Here is a 13,817-nt window from a genome sequence, read left to right on the forward strand (position 1 = left end):
GTTGACCAAGAAGAAATATAAGATTCTTAGTTTGTTATTTATGATTATTTTGCAAGGCATTTTAGATGCAATTAAAGATGTGGTTTTAATGGATAAATATGTTTTTGTCACCTTTACTTGCCTTCAACATTTCGTACCCTCGCAGTCCCATCAATAATTTCTGAATCATATGGTAAAGATATGGGGCTGAAGTCAAAGGACCCCATAGTGTTCCCATATAAGATGTCAGCTTTGCTGAATGCTATGGGAATGATATGGAACTTTACTTTACAAAATCCCATAGCAATCCCATAGAGGATGGTCCAGGGTCATTATAGGAATGGTATGGGATTGTTGCATACCATTCCCCTAATGGATACTATGGGGAATATATGGAACTTTACGAAATACGTAGGAATCCCATAGAGAATGTTCAGCCATCATATGGTATCACTATGGGACCGACCCATACCATTCCCATACGAGATCCTATGGGGAATGTATGGAACTTTACGAAATACGTAGAAATCCCATAGTAAAAGGCAATACAATGCAATTGGTTGGCACTAGTCACTATTTATGGGTGTGATATGGGAGCTAACATCCCATATAAAAGCCATGCAATGCCCATACATTAGCCATATGTTGTCCCATACCATTCCCATATTTGGACTATATATGTCCCATATCAACAGCTTTGATAAGGCTGATCAATCACTAGAGAGCAAACATGAGGATGTTTAGCCACTGTGATTGGTACATTGCATAAACAAACAGATAGCACCCTCCATCTGCTCAACATTCTAGACATTCTAACAGTAAATCATGTGTATCGACACAATGCTTTAAAGTTTTTGCATCTATGGCACATAGGCCTGCCTAAGTGGATCCATTCCAAAATCATTTTCAATATGCAAGCAGTATTCATGGATACAACACCAGATATACTCCCAACAAATTTATGTAAACCTTGAGTGTGCAATAACCCTGGAAAACAAAAAATTGCTAAAATGAAAGCTGACCTTGACGGAAGAATAGAGAATCTCGATAAGGGAACTTGGAGGTCATCACCAAATGTCTAACTCTGAAACCAGAAGTGCCAGCACCCACACAAGCAGAAATGGAAAAGTTTTAATGAAAACAAAGCCTGTTTTTCTGAGCATGGTGCCCCATTATGCTGACCAATACTGTTGCCCAGTCGCAAAATCCCAATTCAAACTTGGCTGTTATTTAGTTCTCTGGCTCTTCATTTAAACTATTTCTCATTGTTCTAAGTATTTTGTATTTTAAATTTGTAATGTACATCAGTGTATAAAGTATAACACATTATGCATAAAAAATGGTCACTTAGTCACCAGGAACTGAGACTAATAATTTTAAACCTTAAATACAACTACCAGCCAGAAAAAGGAAGCATAAATTTGCTTCATATGCAATTTAGGCAGCTATCTATGAAAGTTAGTAAATTAAAATAACTAAGCGAAAAAACTTTGTAAGAGTGAACAAAGAGAACTAGATGCTGTGTGCCATACATTGTCAGTCAAGCATATGCCCCTTGGAGATTTAATAGAAGGATCCGGTTGTAGTAATGATAAACAAATTTAATGAAAATTAGACACCAATGCCTAGAGAAAACACTATCAGGGCTATGTAAATAGATTTTAAATTGATACTTCGAACTATTTTTTATTCTACCAAAGAATTCTTTTTATTGGTCTTGATATCTTTATATTTACATGTCTGCAATGAAGATAAAGTCATACCAAGGGGTTAGACTTGCCTTTGTATAGATATTCCAGACTGTATTTTGATTTTTTCTTATTATCAATTTCTTACTTTCTTATTTGTAATGGGTAATGATATCATCGTACATGGATGACCTACATAACTAGCACTTTGTGCAAAAATTTGCCACTCCCACACTGACAAATACAGTATTGTGCAAAAGTAATGCAAACGGAATTCGACGAATTTCGTTATTTGTTCTGACGATCTTTCGTCGAAAGTTCGGGCGAAAATTCGATCGAAAGTTCGAGGCCTCTTAAGCGACATTTCGTTTGAACAAAGGGCGCTTTTTCGTTGAATTTTCGCCTCAAAGCGAAACTTCGCAGCGGAAAGTATCTCTTCGATCATTAGTGTTCGAAATTTCGCTTCGAACTGACAATAGACTTTCGCGAGTAATCAAGTTTGTTTACTAACCATGTAAGCGACACGAAATATACATATAAACGGAGACACTTCATATTTGAGGCTAAACACAGTAGACAAAAGGTCAAAATATCGAAAAGCATCACGCCCGATTCTGGGCTCGATTTGTGTTTGACAACGAAAGTAAATCGGAAAAATTGTCCCAAGCGTCACATCAACTTCAGTTTCCTGACGTTTGAAGAGGCCTAAACCATCATATCCAATTCAGAGTTCGATCAGTTTACAACAATGAAAGTAAATCGGGATGAATAGCAATTCCGACCAAGAGACATGTATTTCATGGAAATAAACTCTCAAATGATTGCAATAGTTTTTAAAATTAACCTAAGTACAACGCTTTTTAACCAGACGGAGCAGAGAATGTCTTTAGTGTGTTTTCAAACGTTTTCTATTGGGAAGAATGTTCCTCGTTTATTCGTTTTCGATCCCTGCGCAAATAGACATCACCCATATCGCTGATTGCAGCATGCTTTGCAGATATCACAACACCATGTTTGTTCGGAAATATTTATTCTTCACTACAAAACACTGAATACCAATTGGCGACGACTGAAAACAACAATTAGTTTAGTCACATTGCTCTATTTTTTTGTAAATTCTGACACGATAAAAGGAACCAGCGTCGTCTCTAAAATGCTGCAAAACAAATCAGCGTCCATGATGCCATCAAAGATACAAATCTTCGTGGCACCACTTCTGCTAATCCCTCCCCAGACATGCACTTTCAGTGGGTGCTTAGGTTTCGGCTTTCGCTTTGTGGGCTCATTTGCCATTCTAAAGCAAGTGCGGCGATACGCCTAAAGGGAAATCGAACACTCGTCGCTAAAAATCACGTTGTTGAAAGTGTCACCACTTTCTAGGACGCGTTGTGCGAACTCTAATCGCTTGACTTTATTTGCGTCACGGATTAGCTGGCAGCAGGCGGTCCGCTGCAGTGGACGCACTCACGCAGATTCCATGTCTCTCCAGCTTCTCCTTTATCGTATTGCTGGTCGTCTCGTCATCCCTGCGCATTTGCTGATCTACGAAAGTTTTTGCTTCCGTAGACAGCTTTTGAGGTCTTCCTGATCGAGGTAAATTTGCCACGGAACCGGTAAGTCGCAACTTTTTAATGATGGGCGTAATACTGGAAAAGCTCACTAGCAGCCCTTCGTGTTTCAACGCTTTCAGTATTTCAGCTGGGTTGAGGCCTTGCTTGTGAAGGATCTCGATTCTATTTCTAGAATAATTTGAAACTTTTGCCATGATTACTATCAAAAATAGAGTACATAAATGATCCCAAACGCATCCCAAATGATCCCAAACGCATCGACACAACAACCTGTGTTGCCATGGTTGCAAACAATATAGGGCGCGCGGAGACTGGAATCGTAGCGGGAAATTTTATCGGAGTATTACATAGTGTAGTAACCAACCACAAATTCAACCAAATCTTTTTGAGAAGAATGAGCAATACAACGAATTTTTGCCCCGAAAATTCGCCGCATAGAACGAATTTTCGCTCGAAATTTCGAGTCGCATTTACGCCATCAAGGAATTTGTCGCCGAAAGTTCGAGCCGTTCAAAACAATACATGCCTCGAAAATTCGCGGAAATGTCGTCGAAGTTTCGTTTCGGTCAAGAATTCGTCGAAAAGCCAGGAATTTCGCCGAATTTCGTCGACAGGTGTTTGCATTACTTTTGCACAATACTGTACTAAGAAGGTCAACACATCTCCCCAGCCCTGCAGGGACTAGGTTTGTCCTATTTTAGGAAACAGCTGCTAGTATGCAATGCCATACAGTTGCACAATGCTATGAACAGCCTTGAGCCCTGATATTACAAACATTTTGCTTCCAAATTCACACATTTTCTTTAAGGAGGCATACTTTGCCTTAAATATTTAGGTTACCTCTAAAATGGGTTATAAAGCCCAGTTGCTAGTGTATAATCTCTCTCTCTCTTTTTTTTAACCACAGTAAAATAACCAACTTTGTTTTAATGCAAAGAGCATTTTTTTCTTTTTTTGCCATCTTTTTATCCCCTGGATTTCTGTTATTCCCATAAATTCCAGAGTACACATACCACATGGAATATATATATATATATATGTATAATATACAAAATAGACATATCCACACCTAGCTAGTATTAAAATCTGCAAAATAGGCTTTGTGGTAAATTTTGATGCTCTGTTCAATTGTTACACAGTAGACAAGTTCATTACTTTATTGAGTGATGATAATTCAGGTTGGCTGATGATAAGTAATTTTTCTTTGAAGCAGAGGTTGCATCTTTTGCTTGCGCTGTTGTAGGGTGATCTTGATGAAAGGATGCGCTATGAAATAAAGTGGTCAATGTTCTTTTCTTTATGGGTCCAGATATGTTTGCTGAGTTTGGTAGAGTTTCTGTGTTTTGTGTGTTGGAATGATGCGGTGTGGTTTCTGTATCTAGTCTTGAAGTTGTTTTCTGCAAGTCTGATGTATGTCTCAGTGGTGCTGTTGTCCTTACGTGTGATGGTGGCTTGGTAAATTAGTGATGACTGGAGGCAGTCTCCATTAAGTGGGCATGTGATTTTCTTTTGGCAGCTACAATTTTTGGTGTCTTTTTGTGTTGGTGTTATCTGTGGTGTCATTGATGTGTTTGGATTAATTTAAAATGCGTTTTTTGTGGTTGTTGATGATCTGTTTAGTGTTATTCATGCAGCTGTAACTGATTTTGATCGTGTTGCAATTAAAGATTCTTCTAAGTTTGTGGTCTTTCAGGAAATGCTTGTCCACTAGGGCAAAGAATCGGTGTCCAATATTGGTGCTGACATTTTTGCTGACTGGGGGGTTGTACCAGTGTATGTTGTTCCATTGTTGGCTTTTTTCTTTGTTAGTTGTGGGTGGTTCATAGCGTAGAGTGCACTGGTATCTGCATTCCTTGAGTGCTTATTGATATGGAGCCGCCCCTCCATATCAAAAAGCATTCCTCAAGTGCTTTCTGATATGGAGGGGCGGCTCCATATCAAAAAGCACTCAACAAATGCGGATACCAGTCCACTCTACATGATGAAACACCCACAACTAACAAATGAAAAGACAGTCAACAGAACAACATATGCTGATACAACCCCCCATTAAGCAAAAATGTAAGCACCAATATCAGACACAGATTCCTTGCCATAGTAGACAAGCACTTCCCAAAAGACCACAAAATTAAAAAAATCTTTAATCGTAACACAATCAAAATCTGCTACAGCTGCATGAATAACACTAAACAGATCATCGACAACCACAACAAACACATTTTAAATTCATCCAAACACAACGATGACACCACAGATATTACCAACACAAAAGACACCAAAAATTGCCGCTGTCAACAGAAGAACACATGCCCACTTAACAGAAACTGCCACCAGTCACCACTAATCTACCAAGCCACCATCACACATAAGGACAACAGCACCACTGAAACGTACATCAGACTTACAGAAAACGACTACAAGACTAGATACAGAAACCACACCACATCATTCCAACACACAAAACACAGAAACTCTACCAAACTCAGCAAACATATCTGGACCCTTAAAGAAAATAACATTGACCACTTTATTTTATGGCACATCCTTTCATCAAGATCAACCTACAACAATGCAAGCAAAAGATGCAACCTCTACCTCAAAGAAAAATTACTTATCATCCACCAACTTCAATTATCATCACTCAATAAATGTAATGAACATGTGTCGTCATGCCACCACAGACACAAAGCATTACTGCATAACATTATTGAACAAAGCATTGAAATTTTTTGCCACACCGTTATGCAAGTTTGTAAATTAGATAAATGATGGTTATGAATATTCTTCACAATAAAATCCTCTGATGAGTGAGTAATCACAAAACAGGCTTGTAAGGATGAAAGTATAGTCTCTGTTTTTTCCCTATCTCATACATATCGCACTCTACTTCTACATATCAAGCACTGTACAACAGAAAAATCAAAACACAGACTTCCTATATGTATATCTATGTATAATTTTAAGTGAGGCACATGTATTGATAGGGAGCTCATGAGATACATTTCTAGCAAGCTACAATCAACCTGACAACTAACTTGCCAAGACTTTTCTCTTGTGGTAGCGATTGTCCGCTGAGATGACCAGTAAAAAGTCCCAAACCATTCTAGAAAGAAAAGAAAGGCAAACTAAAGAAACATCCCCTGTGAGTACAGTTGTTGATGCAGACTCCTTAATTAATGATGTGCCTTCAACACCCCACTCCACTAACAAGGAATTGTTAGTGGTCTCTGAGGATAATTTTGACTCCTATGGAAATTGCACTTTTTCAGTCATTGTTCCCTCACTCTGGAACAATTTACCAGACCAAATAAGAACTGTAGCATGCCTATTAGTTCTCTTAAGAGTAAAGTTAAGACCTTTTCATTTATTCATTCCTTTTATCTTTCAAACACCTCAGATTTGTTCCTAAATTAACAAATATTAAACTTGTAATGTAATTTACATATGTATTATCAACTTTGATAGGTGCTTTTGGTCAATTAGTACAAATAATAATTTTCATTACTATTATTATCAATATTACTATTGTTATGCAACACCTGATACATCAATAAGGTCATCTTTCTTTGAATCTGACATTGATCAACTAATCAGTGAGTCTAGATCCAACCTGGCTTTATCAGATTATTGATCAGAAAGCTCAGATAAAGAAAGGGATTTTAAAGGACAAGGATATGAGCTCGTAACCAGTTTTCCTAACTGTCTCTACTATTTAACATGTGGTAAACTTCAATTGTTCTGAACAGTTCTCTGAAAAATGTTTCAACTTTGTTGCGCAGTTTCTGTTTGACTGTGTGTATAGGACAGTAAGTACATAGTTGTTGATTTATTGTTTGGCAATGTTTGCTCTACTCTAAATTACTTTTAGTAATTCAATCATTTATTTTTTGCTTTCTGTTTGTTCTGTATATTTAATGCCCTGTGATTTCTTGAAGCAAGTGTTTTTCACATGAAAACGCCAGTTGGAGGGCGTGGCCACCTCAGACAAACAAATAAAGAGGATTCAGAAATACCATGGTCTGGCCATTACACATAATGTTCTGTCAACCTCAAATCCATCAGATAGTGAGATAAAGATAGCTGTTTACACCATGAAAAAGAATTTGATATCCATCTTACACCACTCTATCCAAGCTGAAGATTAAGCAAAGCAACTCAGATTTTCTTCCCCTGACAAGAACTCCTGGTTTGACTGGCAACAAGAACATTGACCGATAAAGGGATGACTGCTTGGCCCCAGGTTTTTATGGAATTGTTGCACTCCACCCACATAATGTCAAGTTACACAGAACTGAAATGAGTGCATCAATTCTCTGGTTTGGGTTCAGTGCCCAAAGCATAAATGTTATGATGTGAAAGTAATTCCCTGTGCTGTGGTTTCTGCAGTGTTACAATTTTGTCATGGAACTGTTAGCTGCCAAAGAAATCATCAAAGACCACCATATTTTCACTAAAACAGTTCAATTTTCACTGGTTTGTACACTTGTAGATTTTTAAAGCACATTGTAATTCTAAATAAGTTTATTTGTAATTTAGTCTATACTTTCCTATAGTAACGATTATAATTAGCTTTTATCATCATTAATTGCAAATTTACTCAGAATAGACTTCTAGGAGAGGAAATAAACTACTGCATGGTTACTCTGGGAGACTGGAAAGACACAAAGGCAAAGAAGGTTCAAGTTAACCAACAAGAAAAGCATTTCTAATTCAGGCCAAACATGCAGATGAGAAATTAATGCACCCACCCAATCTCCCTACTTGGAGACTTGAGGCTATTAAGGAGCAAATGGTAGACCATGAAGACATTTAGTTAATTCCATTAACTCATCTGAAAAAGGCAATCCCTTCCGCCACACTTACAAATTCGTACATATCTTTGCCTAGTGATCCTTTTTAATCTCTACATTCTCCTTTGGGAGAGCCTTAATGTGTCTGCTTTAAATGCCAAGGTTAATGCTACCACTCAAGCACCTTCACCTTCCAAAGACTGCTCACAAGAATTGACAGATACAAAATTAATGTTCTTTTATGCCATTTGTGTATGGAAAAGACAATTCCTAGTTTTAACTACTCATAAATGATTTTGATTGAGTAAATATCAGTTTTACATAAACTAAGTCTTATTAATGCAAATTTTATGTGATATTTATTTTTCGTGAATTTTTGCTTGCTAAATGCTCGTTCAATTAACAACAAGACTACTATCATCAAGGACTTTGTCGTCGAAAATAATATTGATCTTCTTGGCTTGACAGAAACATGGCTTCAATCAGATGCTGACAATGAATTAATTATTCGTGATTTATGTCCTTCAGGTTATTCATTTCATCATGTTCCTAGACCTGGTTCTACTCGTGGAGGAGGAGTTGGCTTGTTATTTCGATCATCTTTCAACTTAAAGTTGCAGCCGCTCAAGAAGTTTTTGTCCCTTGAATATATGGATTTGTTATTGTCAAGTACAGTCGGTTTAAAACTCAGAGTTATTATTGTTTATCGCCCACCTCCCTCGACCTTGAATGGTTTAACACCCTCATTGTTCCTTGATGAGTTTTCTACGTTCCTGGAGCACTATATCGCTGATCCTGGTGGAATATTATTAGTTGGTGATTTTAATATACATGTTGACACCTGTTCTTCCCAACACTCAACTGAATTTCTTCAATTGTTGGATTCTTTCAATCTTACTCAACATACACATGGCTCAACGCATAAAGATCGACACACCTTAGATCTTGTGATTACAAGATCTGATGATAGTATTGTTTCAAATTTAACAATTGGTTCTCCTTTTGTCATCTCTGATCACGCTGCTGTTCACTTCCAGCTCTCGCTTAATAAGCCGCCGCTCGACAAGAAGATTATTTCATTCAGAAAGCTTCGATCTATTGATTTTGATAATTTCTGTGCTGATGTTATGAATTCGAGTCTTCCTGATCTTTTTGCCTCGTCATCGTCATCCTTGGATTATTTGATTGATCAATATAACAGAGTCCTTACTACCATACTTGAGACTCATGCTCCACTGCAAAAAAAGTTAGTTACTTTGCGTCCCGCTGCACCTTGGTATTCTGAGGAGATAAATAATTTAAAGAGATCCCGTAGAAAACTTGAACGACGCTGGCGAATGACAAAACTTCCTTCTGATCGTAAGTTGTTTATTGAGGGATGTGATGCTGTCAACAACTTAATTCGTGATTCCAAGAAGAATTATTTCGCATCATTAATCAATGAGAATCAGTCAAATTATAAACAGCTTTTTAAGATAATTGATAAACTACTACAAAGGAAAACAGATATTCAATATCCCCCCTGCAAATCGCCCACTGATCTTGCTAACAAGTTTATTAAGTACTTCACTACAAAGATAGATAGAATACGGGGTCATATAACGACTGCTGCTTTCCCTCATCGAGATACAGTTGCTGTTGTTGACAACGCCTGTCCACATTCTTTTGATATTTTCAAAATGGTAACAGCGGATGAAGTTCATACATGTATCATGAATCTGGCTGCTAAGTCATGTGCTCTTGATCCTCTTCCTGGTTATGTTACAAGAAATGCACTTAGTGTTCTGTTGCCTTTCATTTCCAAAATCATAAATATCTCATTGGAATCTGGTCAGATGCCTTCGCAACTCAAGGTTGCAATGTTACGCCCGCTCCTTAAGAAATCTTCTTTGGATCATACTCAATTCTGCAATTATCGTCCGGTATCGAATCTTTCATTTATTAGCAAAGCAATTGAAAAATTGGTAGCTAATCAACTTATCTCCTACATTAACGATTATGAGTTAAATGAGACATTCCAGTCGGCGTACAAGAAATATCACAGTGCTGAAACTGCACTTATTCGTGTTCACAATGATATTCTTTCTGCCATTGATAATCGTCGAATCGTAATTTTGCTGTTGTTAGACCTTTCCGCTGCCTTCGATACAGTCGATCATACCATCCTCCTCTCTCGTTTACGTGTACGGTTTGGGATAGCTGGGAAGCCTCTATTATGGTTGCAATCTTATTTATCGAATCGCACGCAATATGTCTCTGTTGATGGTGGTACTTCGACGAAACATGACCTTAAATGTGGAGTGCCACAAGGATCGGTTTTGGGACCCATTTTGTATTTGCTTTATACTTCACCGCTTTCAGATATCGTAAAGAAATTTAACCTGAGCTATCATTTTTATGCTGACGACTCACAGCTTTACTTGTCTTTCCAACCAACCGTACTGGGTGATAGGGATCTAGCGGTTTCCAGCATCGAGAGCTGTGTGGATGAAATCAGTCATTGGATGATGGTTAATCGTCTTAAATTAAATAAAGACAAAACTGAATTATTGGTAATTTCCGCTAAACATCTTCCAAGACCACTCCTTCACGAAATTTCAGTTGCTGGTGAGACTATTCCTTCCGTGCAAAAGGCGAGGAATATCGGCACTATGTTCGACAGCCATTTTTGCTTTAAGGATCATATTACTGACATTTGTAAATCTTCATTTTATCATTTGCGAAATATTAGCTATATCAGGAAATATCTTTCAGCGACCACTACTGAATTGCTGGTTCATATGTTTGTATCTTCGAAGCTGGATTACTGTAATTCCCTTTTGTATGGCCTACCAGCCTACGCTATAAAAAGGCTACAACACGTCCAGAATGCCGCGGCGCGCCTCGTCACACTTACAAAAAAGCATGATCACATTACGCCTGTTCTTTTCAATCTTCATTGGCTTCCCGTTAACCAACGTATTATTTTTAAGATTTTACTTATAACCTACAAGGCACTTAACAACCTGGCACCGTCGTACATTTGTGATCTGCTTACATCTTACACCCCATCGCGTCAACTACGCTCATCATTCAAGCACCTTCTGGTTTCTCCATCCTATAACTTGAAAACATATGGCGCAAGATCCTTTTCTGTAGCAGCACCATCATTATGGAATGCTTTGCCAAGTGAAATTAGAAATGCTCAGTCTGTGTCTGTTTTTAAACGTAGATTAAAAACTTTACTCTTTAGAAAAGCCTTTTATAATTAATATTAGCTGTCTTAAGTGTTAATGTTTAAGTTTTTTTCTTGTAGGCGCCTTTGAACAGTAGGATACTGGCGCGGTATAATTTTTTTATTATTATTATTATTATTATTATAGTAGTTTTTAAGGACCATGCATAATGTTAAATTTTTTCCAAAATTACTCTAAATTTTCTGCAATTCAGCTTAGTAGCTGCAATGTGATATTGTGTGCACATTTTGTGCCTGATAAATCCATTAAATTTATCAAATATTTATTCAGCTAAGAATAACGCCAAAGTTAATTCAACAACAAAGATAAGCCCACACTTTTGCCCCCTCAGAACACAAATAGCTTTATACCCTACATGATCACAGGGATGCTATCAGTGTGACACACATGCCCCAGCCTTGAAATGAATAATTGAATAATTCCACCCCAATTTTCAAGATCAAAGTGCCAAATTCAAGATGGCATTAAGTAGCTGTGGTTCTGGCCACAACAGAAAATGCTGAAAGGCTGGGCAAAAATAAAGCTTGTTTAAGTCTTTCAAAAGGGCAAAGAAAGAGAGGGAAAATGCCATAAATTTATCTTGAAGATAAAAATTCCAGACAGGTTCAAGTAAAATTTGAGGCAGGCTATCCAGGGATATCATGACTCTATGTTTGCAAAGCATTTGTTGTCTTTGGAATATTGCATGTTGTGACCTTGAAAGATCATTCACTCAAGAGTTTGTCTTTCCAGCTTGAGGTGTATGTAATCTTCATTACAAACTCCATTTCCTTTGTTGCTGATTTCTAATACCACAGTCTTTAAAGCACTGATTTACCTGTGACAATGAAAGTTTCAGCAATAGAAGAGGCAGTTTCATCTATAAGATGTCATTTGAAGCACATACTTGAGCACTCATTTTTAATTCTTGTTTACCCATTTCAAACCATTTGACCACATGGCTAAAAAGGTTTATTTACTTAGAAAACTCAGAACTCAATGTCTAATCGTTAAACAGGCTATCGAACAACTTCTTTGAAAATCAGTCAACTTTACCACACTGATGCAACCATTGACATCCATTCAGCATACCTTCAACCATGCAATTTCATCTTGTTGCAACTTCATCTAATTCACCAAATTAGGAAATTCCTTAGTCCTGAGTCCAGGAAGACTCTTGTTCCTGTATTTGTGACTTCACATTTGGACTACTGTAACTCTCTTCTCTTTGGCATCCCCAAGTACCAGACAGATCGCCTTCAGAAGGTGGTTAACAACATTGCTCGATTAATCTTTAGGATTCCAAAGTTTGATCACATTTCATCCAACTTATCTCATCTTCACTGAGAAGAATATCTGCAGCCACATTCCATTTCTGGTCATCACCTACGTTCCTGTGACCAGGGCCTTTTTAAGATCCCAAAAACTAATTTTAAGACCTTTGGTGATCACACCTTTGCCCACTCTGGGCCACTTCTGTGGAACAAACTGCTGCTTGAAATTCAAAACAGTCAGAGTGTAGCCATTTTTAAGTCCAAGCTTAAGACACAACTGTTCAAGCTGGCCTAAAATTTGTAAGGTGCTTTAGAATATTTTTAAAATTTTAGTGCTCTAGAAATGTAAATTATCATTACTATTATTATTGTCCAAGACACACGAAAGTAGTGTGGACCTATTTGTGTTGTAGAAGGCAAGATCAGGGAACATGACTTTCTACTCATGAAGAGGCAATTGATTTGACTATTTTAAAAAAACTTTAAAACTTGTTTAGTTGGTGACGAAAAAAGAAGGTACAGTGTATGGCCTTACACAAATACAGAGAGCATCACTGCCGTGTGAGAGCAAATCCACTTGTATCTCCACTATTAAATTGCAACACAATCCTTGCCCATTTTTCAGAATGTTGTATTCTTTCACAAAAGCGAGCTCTATAACTTCCCACTCCTTGACCTAAAAAATGAAACACTTGTATTCCCCATAGAAACACTTGACACCTCCACTTCAAATTAACCATCCGGGAGGGTAAGATTTGACCTTTTCTCCCTGGGCATGCTCGGACAACAGTCAATTGCACATAAGTTGTACCGGCGGGAGGGGGCATGTTGAAACAACACATAAGCTCTTGTGTTTTATCATAAGAATTAGAACGTTTGTACAAATAAATTTAAGACACATTAAATATAAGATGACTCACCTCGTTTGGCTCACCAAGTGTCCGTATGTTCCCCAGGCTTCACCTTCGGCCACAAACACTGTAAACTGAAGGAACTCACTCAATATCCTTTTTTCTTTGAGGTCTTTGTCCTCATGAGGTTTTCCCCGCTTCATTATGACCCTCCCATCATCAGCTAAAACCCTAACAGCATCAAATCTTTACTTGAAAATGCTTCCCAAGTCAAGAGTCAACCGACGCAATACAAGATTTCCAGGATCAGAGGAATATGCGCAGTGATTTCAGTAAACATTCTACGCGAAAAACCCTCCGGCACTTTGGAGAGATGCTTTTTTTTTCCACCAGAAGTAGCCCATTCTCCGAGTTAGAAACTTCAACTTTTGTTTTATAAAAAAATCAAG

At 37.7% G+C, this 13,817-nt stretch overlaps 1 protein-coding gene across 1 annotated transcript; it reads left to right on the top strand.

The window, feature by feature from the left end:
- Positions 1-10,503: 10,503 nt before the first annotated feature.
- LOC136277530 (uncharacterized) lies at positions 10,504-11,348 on the top strand. The gene has a single exon (XM_066159857.1). The coding sequence runs from the start codon at positions 10,533-10,535 to the stop codon at positions 11,277-11,279; it is 747 nt and encodes a 248-aa protein (XP_066015954.1). The 5' UTR covers positions 10,504-10,532; the 3' UTR covers positions 11,280-11,348.
- The last annotated feature ends 2,469 nt before the right edge of the window (positions 11,349-13,817 follow it).

The sequence above is a fragment of the Pocillopora verrucosa genome, chromosome 12, assembly GCF_036669915.1.
Source record: "Pocillopora verrucosa isolate sample1 chromosome 12, ASM3666991v2, whole genome shotgun sequence".
NCBI lineage: Eukaryota > Metazoa > Cnidaria > Anthozoa > Scleractinia > Pocilloporidae > Pocillopora > Pocillopora verrucosa.

Coding starts and splice junctions, on each gene's coding strand:
- LOC136277530 (XM_066159857.1), top strand. CDS start 10,533: ATGATGGTTAATCGTCTTAAATTAAATAAAGACAAAACTGAATTATTG.